Raw genomic sequence first — 23,992 nt, forward strand, 5'->3', positions numbered from 1 at the left:
TTTTAGCCCAAAGGGTATTATCCAGAATTGTTTCCGGTAGTTGTTTCCTATCCACTTCATCTACCGGAATGGTACTGGCCGGTAACTTATACGAAAGTCAACAGTCATCCATCATGTCCGGCACGTGAGGGGGCTTCTCAATAATTCGATATATTATGCCGTGTGAATCGGGCTCTAGAATGTTGTGAGGGACCTCTTCAACGATGACAGTGGCCTCTTGAACTGTGAGAGGGGACTCTTGAGGGATGATAGGGGCCTCTTGAACGATAGGGGAGGCCTCTTGAACGATGACAGGTGATTCGGGCTTTTTCTTACGGATTCTTCGCACTATTGGGGTGAACGGAGACGTAATGGCATGTGCACGCCGTCTGATGCGTGAACTCCGTCTTGCAAGAAAAATCCGACGTAGAGCATCCACCTTAGCGGGCCGCTAAAAATAAATTAATACATAAATCAGTAAATAAACAGACATGATATTAAATAGTGAGAACAAAGACAAATATATTTCAAACTTGCACGGTATTCACCCAAGTCATTATTATATCATTGTTCACAAAATGCATCAAATAACATTCCAGAAGTAAGCACTTATATAAACATTTAAAAGGACAATATATAGGTTTAGTGCAGGTTCAATGACAACATAAAGAGTAGTAGTTTATTCTTGAAACTTAAATTTTCAACACTGTGAAGTTAGTATTTGTCTTTTGGTTGAAGTAATGCAATTCATTCAAGTTTCAATTTGCAGAAGAAGAATAGAATCTGAAACTTAAAATCGCAACGCGAAAATGACTATCGCAATGCAAAAATGACTATCGTAATGCGAAAATGACTATCGCAATGCGAATTTGACTATCGCAACGAGAGAATCGCAATGCGATTTTCATCTCGCATTGCGATTCTTTTGTTGCGATAGTCAAATTCGCATTGCGATAGTCATTTTCGCATTGCGATTCTCTCGTTGCAATAGTCATTTTCGCGTTGCGATAGTCATTTTCGCATTGCGATAGTAAACTATTCTTCTTCTGCAAATTGAAACTTGAATGGATTGCATTACTTCAACCAAAAGACAACAAAAAACAAATACTAACTTCACAGGGTTAAAGAATAAACAGTTAAACAGTATTGGCAGCAACCGAATGAATTTACTAAGCAATCTAAGTGAAATTACGAGTAAATTTATCATCAAGTTAAATATGAAAAATATTAAACTTACCTTGTTGCGTAGAGTATGAACCTCGTTTTGCAACGATGCTACAATCTCACGTAGAGCTGCTACCCCACCACGTAAAATAGACACCTCAACACGCCATGTACCATTGTCATTGCGTAAAGTACCGACCTCCTCACGCAAGGCATTGACCTCATTACGTAACTCCCCTAACTCATCCCGTGGAGGTGGAGGTGGAGAACAGGGAGATAAACGTTGTGGCATCTTTGCCGGTCACCTATCATGAGGTGATGGTGGAGAAGAGGCTCGATGATGTGACAGAATAGGTGATGACTCTCGTTGTGGAGGTGTATATTCGGGTCGATCAGGTGATGGCTCTGGGTGAGGTGATGGCTCTCGAAGTGGTGGTTGTTCATCATCCATTCCATCAAAAAAAAGCTTAGTAGCTTGCCACCAATCAGTGGCAAGCTCAGCTTTCGTGGGTGTCAGCCTCTGTAATGGAGTGTTGGCCTCCTAACAATATAAAAGCTCAAACAAAGTTAAACGTGTACTAGTAATAACTTGTTTATAAACATATGATAGTATTTGTGTTAACTTACATTATTTATTGTAGTATACGGTAGTAAATCTTCCCATTGTTGTAAGGACTGTTTCCTCTTCCAGGAAATAGTCCTAGGAATATCATTAGAAGTTTTTAATGCATATGTCTGCATGGTGGGAAAGGCCTCAAATATCCAAATCTACAAACAATATAATAACAAACATTAGTAATTGTTAAAGAATTAATTATAATTTTGGAAACATTATATAAAAATTATTACCTTAAAGGCCCAAATAAAGCCTGACAAAGTGTATTTGGAACCATCGCCACGCAAACTTTTCCTATCATTAAAGGCATACGACAACTTATTCCATGTAGCTCTCCATAGATACGAACCCCACGGAAACAGGTTCCATGCATTTAGGTCCTCTACCAATTTAATTAGATCATTAGGAATAGGTTGTCGGGCCTCTCTGCCTAAAAAGCCGGATTGCAAAAGTATTAGAAGGCATAATCGGACAACATCGACGTCATCCATCCGAGTAAAACCATCTTTCTTATTCAATAATCGCGTCAAGTCTTCCACGTGTAAATTCGACTTCTCCATTGACTGCTCAGGAAAAACCCAGGAAAACCATGATAGGCGGGTAATATATCTAGTGTACCAATCTACATCATAGTGTCCGAAGCGTAGAACGGTGATTAAGCAAAACTCCTCCCGCCCAAAACACGTATACGTCGGTGGAAAATCAAACCATATCTCTTCATCACGACGTTGTATAGTCTCTGGTAGATCGCTAGTCATGGTTTGAAGAAACAGATGGGTCAACATAGCATCTCCACCCGGATGTTGTACTTTCAGCCATGGCCCGAAGCAAGTATCCTCAAATATTTTTCTTTGTACAGGTGAAAGCTTCGACGCAATTGTTTTGGCCAGGCTTACTTTATTTCTTAAGGTCAATTGAGCCGAATAAAAGTTCTGCAAAAACAATAAACATACCAATTTAGATATACCAAAAACTACACTGTGAAGATATGAACAATAAACATAAAGAGTAGTAGTTTATTCTTCAAACTTAAATTTGCAACACTATGAATTTAGTATTTGTTTTTTGGTTGAAGTAATGCAATTCATTCAAGTTTCAATTTGCAGAAGAAGAATAGTTTCTGAAACTTTAAATCGCAACACAAAAATGAAAATCGCAACATGAAAATGACTATCGCAACGCGAATTTGACTATCGCAACGTAAGAATCGCAACGCGAAATGAAAACCGCATTGCGATTCTCTCGTTGCGATAGTCAAATTCGCATTGCGATAGTCATTTTCGCATTGCGATTCACTCGTTGCGATAGTCATTCTCGGTTTCAAATACTAAAATTGAAAGAAACTTGAATGGATTGCATTACTTCAACCAAAAGACAAAACAAAGACAAATACTAACTTCACAGGGTTAAAGACTAAACAGTTTAGTAGTATTGGCAGCAATCGAATGAATATAATAAGCAATCTAAGTGAAATGGTTAATCTATTATTGAAAACACCAGTAAACTTATCATCAATTTCAATATGAAAAACTTAATAATAATGCAAAAATTTCAAAATAAAAATAATTAAAAAAAACTAACCCTCGGTGGTTGATTTGGTTGATTTTCCATTTCTAACCGTGAATGATTTCGTCGGAGATGGAGACTATTATCGTCGTGGGGACTGATTTCGTCGGAGATGGGGACGGATGTCGCCTTAGAGAGTGAGAGATGAAGATGAGACTGAGTTGTGATTTAGGGTTTTAGGTTATGAGTTGCGATTACGGGATATATTGTGGATGGTTCAGTGTTCCGATATATTAAATATATTCGTGTTTGGAATTTGAAAAAAAATACGCGTTAATACGAATGGCGCTATGTAAATCGCATTGCGATAGCCAGATTCGCATTGCGATTTACGTATTCGTATTGCGAATTAGGAAAATCGCAACGCGAATTTGGGAAATCGCAATGCGATAGTCAGAATCGCGTTGCGAATCTGGAAACTGATTTGCGATACCGGAGATTTGCGTTGCGAATTATCGATCGCATTGCGATTTAGTTGGTCATTTTGGCAAATCCAAAAAAAATTGGTTAAAATCGTATATTATAAGGCATTTTTGGTCACTGAGGTTATTTTCTCTTTTATAAATAATTATTCAAACTCAAATTTATAAAAAAAATATAACATTCTTTTCCATCAATAAGCTTGATGGGTTTTAACATCGGCTTCTTAATGAAGTGCCCAATTATTATATAAAAGGAGAATGAAGCTCAAAGGTATGATTAGAGAATCATTTGAGAACCAATTATTCATTTTAAATTAAATAAATTGTAATTTTATTATTATAGGAAAATCGGAGAAATGGATGAGACAATGTAAGTGAGAATTTTTAATTTTCAATATAGTTAATTCCGTAGATTATTTTCTCATCTAGGGTGAATTAGAGAGTACTAACCTAAAACGTCAGGTGCTCCACGCGTCTTCAAGCTAAATATGAAGATTCTATGACTGCATGACATCTTCAGGTAAATGAAGAAGAATCCACAAGTGCATGGCATCTTCAGGCAAATTGAGAAGACTCCAAGAGTGCACGACGTCTTTAGACCAATAAAAAGCCTAGTTCGAGAAATAATATGGTGAATGTCCTATATAGAGAAATTATTTTTCTCACAAACTTATAGGACAACCTTATATGGGAGGAAGCCGAATAAATCAAAGTGTACTTATTTCCACCTCAGCATAACCTGTCATTTGGACATGCCACGTACAATGAGGGAGATATTTGAGTGGATCTGTCACTCACGTCGGTTTAGGTACATTAATGGAGTGATTAAAAAATAGGGGTTGGGAGACCTTATTTTCTGGGTGTTACCCCCTGCGGCCAGCAGGGTTCACCCTACATTATTAAAACCATCATTAATATCTGAAAAATAATTGTGAAAAAAAGAATAAAGTCAAGCTTTTTATTTAGAAAGAATCAAATTTAATTAAAGATTAAAAAGACTTAAATATTATTATGAACATGTACGACGATTAAAAAGTTAAATTTTATCATTTTACGAGGGATATATATATATATATATTTAAAGAAGCATGCAAATTGTATAAGATAAAAGTAATATTTTAGAAAGTTTAATTTTGATGGCATCTCTGTCTTTTCATCCATGGGAATGAGACAATAAAAAGTAACAAAAATGCAGGAGCAGTGCATGGTTTGATGCCCTACTTTCCGGCTTACCAACGTCTCTGCCCTTTTATCTTCTTTCTTTTTGAAAACTTTCCATTCAAATGCTTCTACCTTTCTTTTTCTCTTTAATATATATTTAATCAACCTAATTTTCTTGCCTATTGAGTAATTCCAAACATATGAATATTTACTCATAATCCCATTTTTACTGACAACCATTTGACTTAGTGAGATGAGACATTAGATTTCTTATGTAAGGTTAGAGGTTCAAATTCTAATGTTTACAAATTTAACAAATTGAGTTGGAAGTGTCACACTCGCCTCTGTAGTATTTGATCCTACTTAATCGATTAATAAATCAAATAGTGGTAGTTATATAAAAAATAGAACCCCATTTTTTACAACCTTATGTTGGAGAAAAGAAAGAAAATGGAAGGGGTTGGATTTTTTTAATAGTTTGGGGTGATTATAAATTAATAGTGTTCATAATTCCCTTAATTATTAATAACGAACACATCCTACAAACACAATTATTCGAATTCAGATCTTCTAAAAATAATAATATTCCCTTTTACAAGGAAGTTACTCAATAAATTCTTGCTACTAGATATCCAATGTTGAAATTAATCTAATAACCTTTTGTTTTTCAAAGGCTTTACACACTTGACTTTAAATATAAGGTAAACTATACATTTAGTATCTAAATTGTTAATTTTGTTCTATTTTGGTATCTAAATTTTATTTTTTTAACCATACTTAACGTTTAGTTTATGTTTCAATTTATTAAACAATTAATAGAATTAATGACATGATATTTTATTTATTTTTTAATGATGATGTGACATTATCTTATGTTGACATGTCAACATCACCATTAAGTATCTAACAGATGGGATACTAAAATGAAATTTAAACTAAATATTAAGTATGATTTAAAAAAAAGTTTGGGTATCAAAATAGAACAAAATAATAGCTTATGTATTAAACGTGTAGTTTACCATAAAATTTATATATGAAAAATGAGAAGCTCAGCTGTGAAGTGGGATTTTGTGGGCACAGGTTTAGAGGGATGACCTAGTTTTTTTTCTCTTGTCCTTAGGATCTGCAACTGCATAAAATATAATACCCACATTTCATGCAATTACATTTTTGCCATTTTATGGAGGAGACATGAACGTTCTTTGCCCCTCTCCCAAGGTAAATTTCATACACGAAATACGTTAATGTACAAATGCATTGAATTTGGAGGGGTTCTTTAAATAAATAAAATCAGTTGTGCATTTGAAGTCGGTTGATACCTGTTTGCTTCATTTACGGTAAGATTTGATTTTAATGATGAAAGAACCAATTCAATCACCATCTGGACAGTTTTCAAAAGTTAATTTCTTTTCTACTTTTGGTGTTCAATTTTTTCTGAAACCAATTCAGACCATTACTTACTTCCCACTGCAAAATTTAGTTTTATTTTTTTTGGAGAAAGAAAATGAGGACCACCCTTCTTCATCTTCAATTTACTCCCTCACTACCACAACGAATCATTGCAAATATATATATATATATTTATATCTAAAAATAAATACAGTTATTCTTCCGTAGCCTTCTACAACTGTTTTTCCCGACACCATTAAAGTTTTGTAGAAACCACTCTACCTCAAACCTAAATATCTTATGATAAAATAACCCCCACTTAAAAGAACATGTTAAACTAACTCCACATTCAAACTCAAAACACCCCATATCCGTAGATTTAGGTTTATAAATGAGAAAAAATCATTTTGGAATATTGTTAAACTTAACTCGACTCAAAAAATTTAAAATTGAGCTCAACTTGACTTAAAAAACTTAAACTGAGCTTGACTCGACTCTAAATGCACGAGCTTAAATTAGTTAAACTCAACTCAAACTCGAAATAAAAAATTGAATCTCAATTTGAGCTTAAAAAACTTGAACTCAAAACATTCTCAACTTAACTCGACTGAAGCTTGAACTCGAGCTCGGCTCAAACTTTAAGTACATACAAATTTTATCCTGCATTTTTAGAAAACATATAAATGTTAATATTATTACTAACTTAATTTAATTTTAAATTTTAATATTTTTTTTCGAATTGTTCATAAATTTTTTGAATCGAATATCAAATAACTCGTTTCGGCTCGTTAAGAACTCAAGTCATATTTAAGCTCGAGTCAAATCTATTATCGAATGTTAATCAAATTTTGACCGAATCAAATTCAAATAACTCGAGATCTATCTTGTCTTATTTACAGCTCTACAAGAACTCATCTTAATCAAGGGTTGATGCGCATCCGTAAACATACTGTCTAGCCAGCCCAGTAGTCCAACAGGATATTGAACTGTAAGTTAAGGGCTTAGACATCCATAGATTCGAGCTTCAAAGGGAGGGGCTTCCAAGCTTTCGACTGGTCTGGTTATGCAAAGAAATCATCCACCGCGATCAAAATTTTGTACATTGTCGGTGCGGCTGTCACTAGACAACAACATTGTCACAAAAGGTAAAATAAAAAGAAAAAGTTGAGAGAAAAGTGGGAAGATAAGTTTCATACAGACAACTAACAAGAATATTGTGTTTTAAGGAGGGCTAGGTTCGTAAATAAAGAGACATATCACACAATTAATTTAAACATCAAAAGCACAGTTAATGAGGCCCTCCTGTTACATAAGTAGGCACCACTTTAACCCATAGCATATTTTTGGGTCCAGCTATGAACAGTCGTCTCGTACTTGCTCTTGTCAGTCTTGTACATGTGGGCAATCTCGGGCACCAGAGGGTCATTAGGATTTGGATCTGTTAAGAGTGAGCAGATTGATAGCAGCACCTAGAATCAAAATTAGATATAATAAGAACACATCCCCACACCTAATACCAAAAAACAAAGGCAGGCAAAATTTTTACATAATAGAATAATATATCTTCTAGACCAGGGTCACCACCAGATTGCACAAACAACTTGGACAGTAAATGAAAAGCTTAATCTTAAAGGACTACATTTCAGCTGTTTCATTCTAAATCGGTAAACAGTATCAGGTAAGGCTCATGTTTTACAACAAGGCAATGTAAATTCAAATTAAATGATGTACACAGTTTAAGGCGGTTAGGAATGTCGAACAGTAACCTTGGATATGGTGAGGGCAGGGCTCCACTGCTCCTTTAAAATATCAAGGCAAATGCTACCATTGCTGTTAATATTAGGGTGGAATACCTTTGTCCTGAATTCAACCTGAATGGAAGCAAAAATACAAAAGGCTAAAAAGAATAATAAAAGGGGGGAAAAGTTAGCCGAACAACTACTAGAGAAACTTCTTAGTCATAAATCAGTAGCTAAACAAGCACGTTTATACACCATTACGGTGGAAAAAAAGCATGAATTACCTTTATCACATGATTTGCACTGTAACTACAGGAATTAGCAGTCTAGCTCGGCATTGAGAAGCTATTGTCAATTGGTCATCACTAAATGATAATACTATTTGAAAATAAACTTTCAGTTATTTTATCTTCAATAAACGAGAACCATTACCATCATCATGTAAAAGTTATAAATATATTTCCATTCACAATATTTTTGTTTAACCAAGAAAGTAAACTATAGTAAATACAAGGAGCTATAACTAAATATGCACATGCATGTAATAGACATGGCTTACCTGATGCTGTTTACAAAAGCAAAAATAACAATAGACCATGTAAACTTTGGCACTGAAAACCACCTAACAATACCCTTCACTCAAATGAGCCATTAGACACCCAAAATGCATACAAGTCCGATGGAGATTAAAGAATTCAGGGAACATAATGAACAAATAAAATCTAAAAGGAAATCAAGTAGAATTAGCGTTTACTCATTTCAATGTCGAGCAATATTGGCACAAGCCACCTGCCTTGTAAGGACAACTTGGTCGCACAGTATTTGCAGCAAGGAATTAGTTAAATAATATTGATGGCTAAAAATATTTATGCAATAACAAATACCCTTCAAACATTGAAGGTCAGTAAAGAGAGATTAAAATGTCAAAATGATGAATTTGAATTATATGGAGTGCTATCCAAATTTCTTGAAAAAACTCGAGAAAAAAGTGGCATGTTTTAAAAGCAAAAGACAAGTCAATTGTGGATAGATGTAATATCAATAAAGGTAAAAATACACAATAAACAATGAAGCCAGGAACAAATGAGAAATAGATTGTTAAGTAAGACAATTAAGCTCCTTGGGTGGTTTAAATGGATAATCTGGAGGGAAATGAATGGTGACTAGGAACACCCCACCGGCTTATGGACTGTCCGGAGGACCCATAATAGTTGCTTGCCAATGAAACACGTCTTCAGCAACAGGGCCTTATTATATAAAAATCGTAAAAGAATTAGTTCAATGGAACGACCAATCAGCAGTGTCAACATCAAAATATTTTCCTAAATAAAATACTAATCCTTTTTCATGTTTTTCTTGAGAAAATATAAGATGTTACAGTCCTAAGAAGTTTTAGTACATTCAACAGATATTATGAGCTCCCGTATGAGATAAATAATAATAGCATCACATGCTAATCATATGTATACAACATCACCTATACAGAAACAATTTCTTATGGACACATATTACCATAACAAAAGGTATAGACAACAACCAATAAGTCATCAGTTTGTGTGTATAAGACATGAAAAAGAAAAAAAAAATTGAAGTTTTGACAATCTTGTGTCAAACTTAATCCAATGATGAAAACCTAAAAATTGACAACGAAGAACAACAGAAAAGAAAGAAACATACTGCAGTTTAAATCAATGAAACAATCGTGGTCAAAACTCAAAATTCAATTAGTATAGGCCCTCTATATACAGCTCAAAAATCAATTACACGTCAATGATTATCTCATCTCATGATTTAAAAGAACAAAATGCAAATATCCGGGGGAAGATTAAAATAAATTTCAAAAACAATAGACTAAAAGTATGATGAGAAAGAGCACAAGAATATCAGGAAACGAAGAATAAAAGGGATGGAATTGAACCAGCGCTGCAAGAGGTAGGAGGATCTTTATGGAGATCCTTGAGCTCCTTCAATATCCGCTTTGAAGCCATAAACTTAACCTTAAAACAACACAGAATTTGTGTTTCTTTATAGAAAAGGAGAACCAAATTTAACCTAGATCGTCCTGAACTTAAGAGACATGAAAAAGGAAGTACCTGAGAGATCCTCCTGCCCCGCTAGATTGTTTGTTAGTCGCTGCAAATAACGGAAGAAAAAAGAACAGAATTAAATAGAGAGGTCTAAGAAAATTTAAACTATGATTAAAATTATTTATAATTAAATTAATAACTATTTACAATCACTCAAAAATTTTATATATATTAGAATTATTCCTTGTATTTGTCGAGATTTTTAATACAATTTAAATAAATAACTATTTATTTATATTTTACAATTATGTTATATTAATATATACGAGTATTGACTTTATGATGATCGTTATAGAGTATATATATATTTTTTTAAATTATGTTTTTATTAAGTTTGATATATATATATATATTAAATCGATTTATGAATTAAATATTTTAAATATTGATAAATGTATAAATTAAATTGAATATATGATGAATTTTGGAGTTCAAACTATAAAGCTTAAGGACTAGTGACATAATTTCGCTATTTTTCTTTGATTTACAAATAAAATGATAGAAAGAGAGTGTCAGTTATGGAGGAAACTCAAATCATATAAATAGATATATTCACGAATGTTAATGAATATATTCGCACACGTCAAATAAATATATCCGTGAATACTAAATGAACCGAACGCGAATAGCTTCAAAAATAAATAAACAAAGACAAACACGATATTTAAAATTTAATAAAAAACTAACTGAACATTAACACCTTTAAAAATAAATAAACGAACACAATCGTAACATTTTTTATTCAAGTCTAATTCATTTACACCAATATTCACCAATAGATCTCCATGATTTAACAACGTAAAAGTTGACGAAACTGATATATAGTTCTTTATATTAAAGATGCTTTCTTTTTTATTATTTTGAGATGATTATAAGATAATATTTATTTGAAATACTCAATCCTTTAATAATGAACGCTCAAATATTCCAACAAATATTGGATTTAAATCTGAGACCTCTAAAAATAAAACGATCCCATTAACCAGTGAGATCACTTTATTCATATTCTATATCTAAGCTTCCAATGGAATGGATTGAAAGGGGATAAATTAAATCAACTTTGGAATAAAATACTCATTTACTAATAAGGCAATGAAAATCAATCCGTTAGTGGGAGGGAGAATGAGAGAAATTGTACCTCCCAACATTCATAGCATTGTAGCCTAATGCATCCCCACTCTACCTTTAACAGGATGAAGTTGATTCAACTTTCAAGTCTCAACACAATTTGTTCATCAAACAAGCCAAAACATATTATTTTTCAAATTCTGCTAAACTAGGTAAAAGAAATGGAAAAAAATTGGCTCTACTCGAGGGGCATGATGACTCGGTCTGAAACTTGGGATTCTCTCCCTATCACTGTTGGTGGTGGTGTTGAACTTTCGGACCTATTTCCTGGAGGTGACCGATTCTGAGAATCAATCCGTCGAACGTCTTCTATCATTTTAATCAGTTCTGGCATTTTAGGTCTCTGTTCCGGCATCCTCACAACACATGTCATTGCTATTTGTAACATCTCCACCATCTCTTCCTCTATGTTTGGAACTCTCATCAGTTCTATGTCGAAAACTTCAGCTGTCCACTCCTCTCGAACTACTGAATGAACCCACCTGACCAAGTGAACAATCTCATCACCACCAGTAGCATGGATAGGGGACTTTCTGGTAAGGAGCTCAAGTAAGAATACTCCAAAGCTATAGACATCCGAAGGCTGCATGGCTTTCCTGGTGTCGGTCACTTCAGGGGCACGATAACCAGCAGCACGGGAGATGGGAGGGGCTAGCGTGCTCATTATAGTTGACAGACCGATATCGGACACGCAACCATACTGTTCGGAGTTGACAAAAATGTTCGAGGACTTGATGTTGCCATGGACAAACTTGCCACAATTCTCCGTATGGATGCGAGCAATGCCTCTTGCTGCCCCAATTGCTATTTTCATTCTGGCATCCCAATCCAGAGGGGTTCTGTCCTCTCCTCTCTTGCCTGGAAACGCACATGTATTGTCAATACATGTAGATTTCTATTTTATATCAAGACCAATGTCAAAGACAAAGGGATTAAAAAATTGAACATATGAATGCATTATTCCAGGAAAATGAAACCAAGGATGAATATAGATCGTCTTTGATACCTGTAAAATCGACATCCAAATTTCATTGCACAGCCAAACTCCAATTACTGACATGTTTCTTAATTAAATGTTCACTCTAACTACCTCAATTCAACATTAATGATTTCGAAAATTCTTCGAGTGTGCTATCTTTTCTGCGTAACAATCTTCATAACAAGTTTACGAAGGAGCATGGAACAAACTATTAGATACAGTGGGGCATCAAGATTTCACCTTTATGACATTAATAAATATAACAGGCATTTGTAAAAGACATCTTATCCAACCCAAAAGGCATTTTTGAACTGAATCCGATGTCACGGGTTGATATGCTGATAAACCAGCCACATCTAGCATGGTATTGATCTAGTATTTTTCTCTTTTTCCTTTTTTTGGTTCAATCAAAATGTTTCCTTAAATTATCATAATATTATGTATGAATCATCTTTTCCACTATCACCCTCCTTCCTAAAGCACAAAAGTATTAAAACAAACACTTTTTCCAATTAGTGTAACTAAGATAGTGAGATATTGAAACTTTCTCAGAAAAGTAATAAGCTTTAAGTCAGGTATAGAATTTCGATATATAAGTACACAAAAGGATGATATCAAGTGTTATATTATTTATTAATTATTCCCGGTAGGGTAAGAACAGAGTGATCACTAAATTTAAAGAAAAGCTCAAAGGAATGAAGCCATAATATCATAACAAAACAAGTAAATTGCATTATACAATATAAACCAGAGATTGAACGAATAAACGTACCATGTAACATGGAAGAAACGCTTCCCTGGCTGTAATAATCATAAACCATCAGCCTTTCATCTTTTGAGTAGTAATAAGCCTTCAGCTCAACCACATTGGGATGTCTAATGCTTCCAACAACTTCCATCTGTTGCTCGAAATCCCGCTTCCCAGCACTAACTTCCTTCAACCTCTTCACCACCACGGTGGTTGCATCCTCTAGCACTGCCTTGTAAGAAATACCGAAAGTTCCCTTCCCCAATACTTCAGCGGAAGCCCTCAACAAATCCTCCAAATCGAATGTATAATTACAACCCTCGAAAAAGAACAATCTGTTATTTGCATCCTGACTCCTAGAAACCACTTTCTCCGGTGACATCTCTCCCTTTTGCAACTTCCCTGAATACACATCCTCACTCTTTCTTCTTGAGCGGCAAACGATCATCAAAGATGCAAAAGCTACAATCCCCAAAACGCAAACCGCAATTATAATTCCTACCAATGCAGTTTCACCAAGTCTCCCAGACTTCTTGGATGTCAAAAATGGTCCACCATGGGGAGTGACATCCGAGGATGTTTGATTAGAGGTACTACCAAAAGAAATGTTGTTACCTCCAAATGCAGAACTCGGGAATCTTAAAAGCGACTGTGGTACACTACCGCTGAGATTATTATTTGACAAGTTAATCTGCTGCAAGCTCGGCAAATTCAGATCAGGAATTTCACCAGAAAGTGAATTGTTAGCAAGGTTGAATGCTTCAAGGTGAGTCAAATTCGACATCGAACTAGGAATACTCCCATTGAATCGATTGTTGGACAAATTAATAATAGTTAGATTCTTCCAAACAGATAAATAGACCGGCAATGGACCTGAGAAGTTGTTGTATTGAAGATAAAGAAATGACAAGTTCCTCAAATTAGAGAAATCAGAAGGGAACTGACCACTGATACTATTGGATCTAAGGCTCAAAATCTGCAAACCTGAGAGGCGGCCGATAGTATCAGCAGGTATTGGACCAGTTAACCCGATTCCAGGCAGTCTAACAGAAATAATCCGAGAACCATCAGCATTACAAGTCAGTCCAGTCCAGTTATTACAAACCGGAGAAGTCTCATTCCAGTTTAGAGAACGAGAGTGGCGCATATTGCTGATAAAATCAAGCAATGCCTGCTTATCGTCAAGTAGAGTTGCTTTCCCTTGAAACAAAAACAAACCCAACAAACAAATCCAAGAGAAAATGTACAAAGCTCCCATCTCTCTCTTCATCAAGTCTCACCAAACAACTGAAGCAAAGAAAAACGAGCTGTTTCTGCTGCTTCCTTGGCTCACTTCTTAATTCTTACATCTATGGTTTTAAGCTGCAAAATAATAGAGAACACAAACAAGACAAAAGGAAACCATTCAAAATAATTCAAAATGAGTTGGAGAAATAGAAAGTAAAGTAACAACTAACAAAGGACTAAGCTCAGATTCCAAGATTATTTGTCGAAAAAAAAAGTAGTGGTGGGCTCTGCAGATTTCATATTAAAAATGGGTTTTTGCAGGCTTTAAGTGATGTGTCTTTAGTCAAAACCAATAACCCAATTTCAATTCTTTAAGCAAACATCCATGGCTATATTATACACTAAAATACCCAGCTTCCCCCCCTCCTTTGCTTTTTGTTCTTTGTTCTTTTAGCTTTTAAACCAAAAAGTGGAAACTTGAATCCAAAAATGGTGAATTCAAAAACTCAATAGAATCATAAACTAGTGAAAAAAAAGGAAATTACTACTTTAACACTTACCTCCTTTTCTAGATCTGAACTCAAAATCTTGAGCTCCCAAGTTCGCTACTTTGCTTAGCCGAGTACTCAAAAAAGGACTTTTTTTTAGTCGCAAACCCAGAGAGTGAGAGAAATGAGAAAGCAAAGGCCAAAGGAGGTGGAAATGCAAATTGTAATGATTATTTCTCTCTGGTTTAAAGTAGCATCCAAAGCTTGTGAAAATGGAAAATAGCTCAAAAGAGCTACAAATGATTAATATTCTTTATCTGAAACAATCGGAAAATTGTCATAATTTTCTCGGGAGAGTTGAAAACTTAACAATTTAAAATGCTCAGAATGGAACCAAATCAAACGATTTAAAGCATTTACGGTTCTTTTTTTTCTTTTTAAGAAAGAAAAACAATTTTTATATGCTTTTGGTAACATTAAATCGAGTAGGGGACTGAAATTAAATACTAATGAAAGAACGGTCAAATGTTATTTTAGTCTCTTAAATTATACTTTGATTTTTCATTTCTTATTTAAAGGAATTTATTATGTTTGGAGTAGGAACGGGCATGAGACTCGAGTTTGATGGGTTTCGACTCAACTCAATTCTATTGAATCGACTTTTTGAGAAAGTTCAAAATAAAATTAAAAATAGACAATTTGTAATTTTAAGTATAAAATTAAACAAAAAAGGGAAATTATGTACCAAAATGATAATCAGGTACAATTTTGGAGGCTAAAATAAAGTTTACCCTAGAATGAAGGAAGGTAAGGTAACCAATGAAAGTGGTGGGGAGGGAGAACCACCACTGCTTTTAATTGGATCTTGTAGGGTTGGTGACGTGGTTGTTAATGATGTGACAGGTGGACCAATCATCAAATCCGGTTGGTAAACAGACTAAAGGGTATTATGGGGATGCCGATCTGTTTTTCCTGCGGCCGTCTGCTTACGATCATTGCAAATAAATGTGGGGTCCGCATTCCGCGAGAGTAATAGTGCCCGTTTATATGGGAATGATAAAATGTTTAATGGCCGTTGGATCTCATTGGACAACGCCTTTGGAATCTTGTTTTTGTCCTTCGAGTGTTTTGACACTGCCTTTTACAGAAACAGATATGTTTTATTTTAAAATTATATTTAAAGTTATATTTAGATTTTATTTTAATCCTTCATAATTAAAAATGATATTAACGTCTCATCAAAATAATGTCATGTTAATATTAATTAAAAAATTATCATATTAATAGTTTTATTTTTAATAGTTAGTAATTAAAATATAATTTTAAAAAAGTAATTAAATGATTAAAATAAATTATGAGAATAATTGAATGATTAAATATATAATTTAGTTCAAAAACAAACATTTATTTGCATTTTTTAACTACTTTGACAAAAGTTGAATTTAAATTGACCAAATAAATAAATTAAATCCAAACGCTAAAAGTTGAAGGATTGAAAGTTTTTTTTCCAAAATAAAAAAACTTTGGTAAAATTTGAAATGGGATTATTAAATTTGTTGACATGCTTTTATTTATCTCTTTTGAAGGTTTATAGAACAATCGATGATGATTATAAAGTAGTATTTATTTATAATTTTTATTAACTAATTATAATGCATACACATTATACAAACACACAATTTCTATAACACATAACATCTAGGAAGAATAACAGGTCAAATTGGCCCATTAAGGCAACCATGTAATTAAATTAGCTCATTAGGGCGTCCAAACAATTAATTTGGGATCTACGATAATTTGAACAGCTCCATGAGATATAATTTTTTTAACGAGTCGTGTCAGGTGGGCCCCACACTCGGATTAAAAAAACTCGTCACACTAGCATGATGAGTCCCAATAAAAAATATTTTTTATAATTTTTTAAAAGAAAAATAATAATATTTTATCTGCATGAAACTCTTCACTCCGATGTGACGAGTTCCAACGGGAAAAAATATGTATTCCTTTTAAGTTATGCACATCATCTTCAATCTCTAACTTTAGACACCCATTTCATCTTCAATCTCCTACGTAAAAAAAACTCTTTTCATCTAACCAAAAACATTTCAAACAATGAGTAACAAATTCTTCACAGTTGTCAATTATAATGGCGAAATTCTACAAAATGATGTTGGTGTTGTGTTTAAGTCAGACAAGTCGATCAATATGATGTTCCCTGTAGATGTATCGCATCGCCAAATGAAGCAAAAAATTGATAGAAAAAGTTGGAGCTTCTGTTTCATGTTTAAGTTATCGGCATTTGATCTCCTCAAATCCAATGACTTATGGAAAAATTCATCTTGATGATGATGACGATGTTGTTGTTATGGTTGTACTTCATCAATCATCAGGTAATAATATGGTGGAGATGTACGTCGAGACGACAAATGCAACTGATATTCCGACATCATCTGTAACATCCCCATACTGGGTTAGTGATTAAATTGTGAAATTTTAAAATTTAGTGATAAAAGTTGATAAATTGAAAGTTGAAGGAATTGATTGAAATATTTGGTGTAGGATTAATTAGCAAAGCATGGGGAACTAAAGGGGCAAATGAGTCTTTTGAAAAAAATAATAATTAAATGTTTCTTAAGGATATTTAATAAACCACGTGGAAAGCTAATGAGAGAAACAAAGTTCTGGATATTTCTTTCTTCTTCCTTCTCATTCTCTGCCGTGAAGCCAAGCTAAAGGTGAGTTTTCTTGTGATCAAATTCTTGATGAATTTAAGGTTGCTTATTGATCCTTTGTTGATAACTAAGCTTAAGGAAAGCTTAGATTATCTTAAAACCATAAGATGAGGAGAATATGAAGAATTAAAGAAATGAAGTAGAAAAGTGAAATCTTGGATTAGAGTTCCTAATAAGAATTAGAAGTGGGATTTGACTTGTCATAAAGTTATCTAAGAGGTATGAAGTGTTAGAATTCAAATTAGAACATGTTGGAATTTGGGTTAGATTCTTAAACTCTACATGGAGAATTGGATTTTTAAGTTTTAAAAGTATGGAATGGATAATAATTAGTTTAAGTAAGAGTATGCAAGTTAAGGATATAAAAAGAGGGGAAATATAAAGTGTTAAGTAGACTAAGAAGAGATTTTCGTGCTAAAATAACAATTCGGCATCAATGATAAATCCCAGAAATTGTTTAAGGTGCATCGATGCACATTAAGTGCATCGATGCATTAATTTAAAAGAAAAACATTCAATTTCATCGATGCATAAGGAGTGCATCGCTGCACCCCATTAAATACAAACATCGAATAGGATTTATGCATCGATGCATGGTGTAGTGCATCGATGCATACCTCCATTAAAAGATGAAAATGGCTTTTCTTTTATCCTAAGAAATGATAGTTTAGAATATATTGATTAGTATATTGATAAGTATCAATGAATTACTATGTAGATATCGAGCTTAAACGAGTTCTGGAACAATCGACAAGTAGGATTGATCGAGGGAAAGACAAAGAAATCTAGGTGAGTGAATATACATAGCATGAATATGTATTCTATTCAGTTCTAGACTTGTGATAAGTCTAGATTCAATATTTTGATACATGATCGCATTTCATATTATGATACATGACATGAATTCAAACCATATGAATTATGTGACATGAATATGCAAGAAAAAGTTATATGTCTATGTGATAAAGGTATGAAAATAATATGTCTACGTGATACAAATTATGTGAATGGAGAAAGCCCATGTTATGTAGATGAAAACTATAGATATAGTTGGCATGCCAAGGGTAGAGGGTATACGCGGTCATTCGGGATATATATATATATTCTTTGGAACATGTGTGAAGTCTTGTGAGACACATACTTGATCCCTAGTATATGTATATAATTATTAAGGAATGATATGTGGTCCTTTATGGACATTATTATATGGCACTACGGTGCAATTCTACGCGGCACTCCGGTGCAATTCTACGTGGTACTTCAGTGCAATTATACGAGCTGTGGTGACAGCATAGTGCACAACCTCATAATACTCACATACCTTAGGTTCTCAGGATGGTACCATGGGCTAATGAACTTAATAAGGTGAACTTATGAATGTGAATTTGATAAGATTTGATAAGTATATGTGTAAGAAACATGGTTCTGGTTATTGCATTATTTACATACATCTTATCATTGCAACCCATCTCATTTTGGCAATTCCTTTATATTTATTGATATTATTATATTGCCTCACTAAGTCGATGACTTAGCGTGTGAGTGTTTCACACGTAGGATATGATAAAGTAGACGATCGAGGTTAAGCAGCTGGACAACATTACTCCTACAACTATCAGATCAAAAGCAACTTAATCAGTAGGTCATTTTGTTATGTAAATGGATGTTGGCATGTAACTAAAGGGTTAAGTTGTGTATGCTCTGAGTATTTTGATAAACTTGTATTAATATATGTATATTATTATATTTTTAATAAAATAAGTTCAAATGTTTTATCCGTTTTTTTAAGTATTGTTTTGTTTAGTCAATGTGACATCCTGGACTCGTAACCGGGTTGGATATGAGTTGAGGGTGTTACATCATCAGTACCAGCTCGAAGAACAAAAGAAGTAGGACCCTCTCAACCACATGGAAGTTATGGTGATGAGAACCTTATTGGACTGTTTGGTGAAAGCATTGTTGAATTTAGCGAGGATGATGAAGACATTGTTCCGTCGGTAGACGATGATGACACAACATTAGTTGATGAGTCTGATATTATTGAGGTTGCTTCAGAGGGACAAGGTTTGGATGTTGAGGCGGATGTATGGGAGGCAGTTGTTTCACGATGTAAAGGATTGCAGAATGCTCCAAATGTTTGGACAATAATATAAATTGATCTTGAATTCAATTATCAAGATTTGCCCCGGTATCATCATGCAGTTGCAATGCATGGCATCAACTACGATGCTATGTGAAGTCCATAAATATTTGATATGCCAGAGTTATGTGCTGCCAACGGGGGTTCTTTAGATGAGCGGTCATCTGATTTGGCTATTGGGTCTTAGTTTGAAACAAAAAAAGAGGCACAACTAGCAATCAAAGAGTACTGAATCAAAGCTCATCTTTAATTCTATGTCACGGAGTTGGATAAAAAAACTTATTTTGTAAGGTGTATACACCATGATGTTAGTTGTAAATGGAGGATACGAGTATCATAACTACAACGGAAGATATTGTGGAAAGTCACAAGGTTCAATGCAGAGCATACATGTACAATGACCTCCTTGACACAATACCACAAACATTTAGATTCAGATTTCATATGCTCTTATGTGAAGTTGTTGGTGGAAAAAATCCAAGAGTGGCAGTTTCTGTGTTAGTGGCATCCATTCGGAATACATTTGGTTATATTCCAACTTATTACAAGGCATGAATGGCTAAACGAAAAGCAATGACCTTGTTGTATGGTGATTGGGATCAGTCATATAATGAGCTACCACGTCTTCTGCATGCAATGAAGTTTTTCATCCTTGGAACCATTGTTAGGTACTATACTCATCCTGCAGTCATGCTTGAGGGAGACGTTATTCCCGGGAAGAGAATTTTTTGTGGCTTGTTTTGGGCGTTTATGCCAGCTATCGAAGAGTTTATATTTTACAAATAAATGATTCAAGTCGATGACACTTTTCTGTATGGGCTCTGCAAACATGTCTTGATGATAGTCGTTGCACAATATGGAGACAGAAATATTTTCCTCATTGCTTTCGCCATTATTAAAAATGAATCGGATGAAACTTGGAATTTCTTTCTCTCCAACTTGCGTTCCCATGTTGTCACTCAATAAGGGGTTTATATATGATCTCAGATCGGTCGCCTGGGATGTTAAGTACAATTGGAAGACTCGAAAATATATGGACGCCACCTCACACATATGCTGCATATTGTATACGTCATATCGCGTTGAATGCAATAACGAGGTTTAAGCAGAAAAATATCAAAAAGGAGATTATCAACATGAGTAAGTACCTTAGCATTTGTCATTAATTATTTCTGCTTCATTAATGTTTTTTTTAGTAACATTTAAGTTACTGTTTTTAGGGTATGCTTTACTCCAACTAAACTTCCGTGCACGACTTGAAAATTTGAGAAGATACGAAGATGATGTGTATGAGTTCGCAGCTGAAATACCAAGGGAGAGATGGTCACAAGCATATGATGTTGAGGGTCGACGTTACGGCCATATGACTACCAACCTTGTTGAATGTATCAACTCAGTGTTGAAAGAGACTCGACATATCCCGATAGCAATTATTGTTAGGGAGACTTACTTTAGGTTGGGTAAAGTATGGGCAGACAAAAGTGCACAAATTGATGCCATGATCAGTGATGGGAGAAATTGGGCTCCAGATTTAGAGAAGGCAATGCAAAAGAATCAAACACATGCGACATCAATGTTTGTCCACAATTTTTCCAGACTTGATTCTGATTTCGTTGTCCAAGCTCTAGTTCAACCACATGAGGGAGGTAATTCTAAAACATACACTGGTAATCTGAATAGAAAATGGAGTGATTGTGGTCAATTTCAAGCTTTTAGGTTCCTATGCGCTCACGTTGTTGCTGCATATATGCACATCAATGTTGACCCATACTTATATGCTGATGACTGCTATAGCCTGCACACCATGCGTAAAATTTACAGTTGTGACTTCAAGTACCTCCCAAATGAAGCATAGTGGCCTACATGCACAATTTCTGAGGAATGGTTGCCAAATCCTTGATTGCGTAAGAAGTTACGGGGTCCACCTGAATCTAACTGATTCATACCGATATGGATGATCCTCAAAGAGAGCCAGATCAACCAAAATTTTGTGGCCACAGCAGAGGTGAAGGTCATAACAGAAAACATTGTCCACATCTTCTAAAATATCATGTTGGACGCTAAAATAAGCGTTAGAAAATGTTGAACTTTATTTTGATATAACAATTAAGGCATAATGTTTTTGTACATATAGTATCGATATTGTTCATATGGTACCGATACCAAATGTATTAGAAGTATCGATATTCACTAGGTAGTATCGATACTACCATCATTGCTCAAATTCCATAATGCAAAAATGGTACCGATACTGAAAGAAATACCAATACCAAAGGTAATGGAAGTATCAATACTCACAAGGTAGAATCGATACTACCAACATTGCTCAAATCCAGAATAAATTATTATTATTATTATTTTATTTTTCTTTAAAAAAATTATAAAAAAATATTTTTTGGGGCTCGTCGTGACGAGTTCCATGGGAACTGTTCAAATTGTCGTAGATCCCAAATTAATTGTTTAGGTGTCCTAATGGGCTAAATAATTTACCCGAGAGCGGTAATGGGCCAATTTGGACAAAATAACATGCTTCTTACCCAGTGAGTTCAAAATATTTTTTAAGGTATTGTTAGACAAAATAAGTAATCATCCAATTATATATTCTTGACAAGATAATCAATAAAATAAAAAAAATAACTTTGAATTTATTATAGGCGTTGTATTCATACACTATTCTGATTTACAAATAACATTAATGATTTTATGTCTGACACCACCAAATATAAAAGGTCAATATATAAAGTCATGTATCGAAAAAGAAAAAAGATTTATTTTTTCTCTTTTTATTTGAGTTTCTCCCAAAAGGTTTTCTCCTTTATGCCCATGGATGCATGTATAAATTAGGACTAGGACTAGGACTAGGAATGGAAAGAAAGCAAAGGAACTTCACTTGTGTAGCCCTTCTACCCTAAGGCTAAGCCAACAATTTTGTATATATTTGATTTGGTTTTTGGACATTAAATTTAAATAATTGAGAATTTGAGATGAGATCATGTGTTGGTTGCATCTACATAAATAAATGCAAACGTATCTACCACCCTAACCTCATCCCAACCTTCTTTCTACCTACACATTGGTGGTTACATTTAACGTTGCTTATTTGTTATTTACCTCCCATACTTCATAATTATCTTTATTTTGGTTAGTGGATACAATAAAGGGTAAACTATGTTATGGTCGCCCAACTATTTTCTTTTTTAAAATCACACCTAACATTATATTTTTGTTTTGTTTTGATTACTCGCGTTAAAAATTTAACGATGATGATAATAAATCACCATAAGATAATGTCATGTCATCATTGAAAAATAAAATTATCACGTCAACATCTCTGTATATTTTTTAATGACGTTAATCAAAACGAAACCATCATATAATGTTAAGTATACTTTTAAAGAAAATATAATTAGGTAATTGAAATGGAACTACGAGAATAAGCGACCGACTAATGTGTAGTTTAACTAAACACAATTCCCAGGATTGAAATTTAGGAAATACATAAGGTTCTATTTTTATTAATTATTGTATAACAACTACGTCATTGGTATTAGGGAGAAAAATCAAAACATATCTCTAATTTCAGGACTGTAAACTGTTACCTTTTCAAGATCACATACATGTGGTAGATGATCAAATCTGTTATCGTTTGCTTAGTATGATATAAATAAGGCTTAATGGTAATTAAGTTCTTCGATCTTTCGAAGAAAATTGATTTATTTTTTTTATTAAAATCTAGTGTTGATTATTATGATATTGATGTCACTGTTCATAATACTGATATAACAGTTCACAATTAGTGATAATGATGTATTTAACAGTGTTGTCGTAACAATCAATAATATTGATAGGATAATAGTGAATGATGATGTAATAGAAGATTTAATTTATTTTTAGTTTTTTAAGATTTAATTGATTTTTTAAATAAAATTGAGCGCTTATTTAATTATTTTTAAAAATTAAAAAAATAATTAATTTTCAAATATTAAAATATTAAAAACAATAATAAAAAATAAATTATCAAAAAATTAAAAATATTAAAAGCACTATTGAAAAAGTTCAAAATAAATTAAAAATATATATATAAGAAGCTATAAAATCGTTTATTTTTTGTTTGTTTATAAAAGATATCTTTAATTAAATTAAATTTAAAATTTATTGTAAAGACAATAAATTAATCGACTAAATAGTGATTTAGGCGATGTGAGGTGCTAACCCGAACTCATTTTCTGGTACTCAAATTTAAAATTGTACTTAGTATTTTTTATCAAATTTTATCAAAATGACTATATTTTTAATGGTCCAATCATACTCTAAACAAAGACCAGAGATAAATCATTTAATTATATTTTTTTATTTAAAAAAAAAAAGAAAAACTCAAATTTATCGAAGCCGTAAAATGATTAATTTTTTAGAACATTTCGACACAA

At 33.6% G+C, this 23,992-nt stretch overlaps 1 protein-coding gene, 1 long non-coding RNA gene and 1 pseudogene across 2 annotated transcripts in view; 1 reads left to right on the forward strand and 2 right to left on the reverse strand.

Moving 5' to 3' along the window:
- Window positions 1-536: 536 nt before the first annotated feature.
- The window catches only part of LOC120139941, a 29,142-nt gene continuing 5,686 nt past the window's right edge, over window positions 537-23,992 (forward strand). The window contains exons 1-3 of the long non-coding RNA XR_005517686.1: window positions 537-548; window positions 1,754-1,760; window positions 6,008-6,020. This is a non-coding gene — a long non-coding RNA (uncharacterized LOC120139941). The remainder of the gene's footprint in view (window positions 549-1,753; window positions 1,761-6,007; window positions 6,021-23,992) is intronic.
- LOC120139939 lies at window positions 7,484-10,148 on the reverse strand (annotated as a pseudogene).
- LOC120139938 (probable inactive receptor kinase At4g23740) lies at window positions 11,275-15,022 on the reverse strand. Its single transcript, XM_039155031.1, has 3 exons — window positions 14,766-15,022; window positions 13,003-14,340; window positions 11,275-12,109 (listed from the first exon to the last, which is right to left on the reverse strand). The coding sequence occupies exons 2-3, from the start codon at window positions 14,246-14,248 to the stop codon at window positions 11,430-11,432; spliced, it is 1,926 nt and encodes a 641-aa protein (XP_039010962.1). The 5' UTR covers window positions 14,249-14,340; window positions 14,766-15,022; the 3' UTR covers window positions 11,275-11,429.

Source organism: Hibiscus syriacus, unplaced genomic scaffold (assembly GCF_006381635.1).
Source record: "Hibiscus syriacus cultivar Baekdansim isolate YM2019G1 unplaced genomic scaffold, ASM638163v2 tig00110777_pilon, whole genome shotgun sequence".
Lineage (NCBI taxonomy): Eukaryota > Viridiplantae > Streptophyta > Magnoliopsida > Malvales > Malvaceae > Hibiscus > Hibiscus syriacus.

Bases quoted from the DNA above. Each gene is read 5' to 3' on its own strand.
- LOC120139938 (XM_039155031.1), bottom strand. From the start codon at position 14,248: ATGAAGAGAGAGATGGGAGCTTTGTACATTTTCTCTTGGATTTGTTTG. The intron at 12,110-13,002 runs GTACGTTTATTC...GTGCGTTTCCAG, and splicing joins CGTTTCTTCCATGTTACATG to GCAAGAGAGGAGAGGACAGA.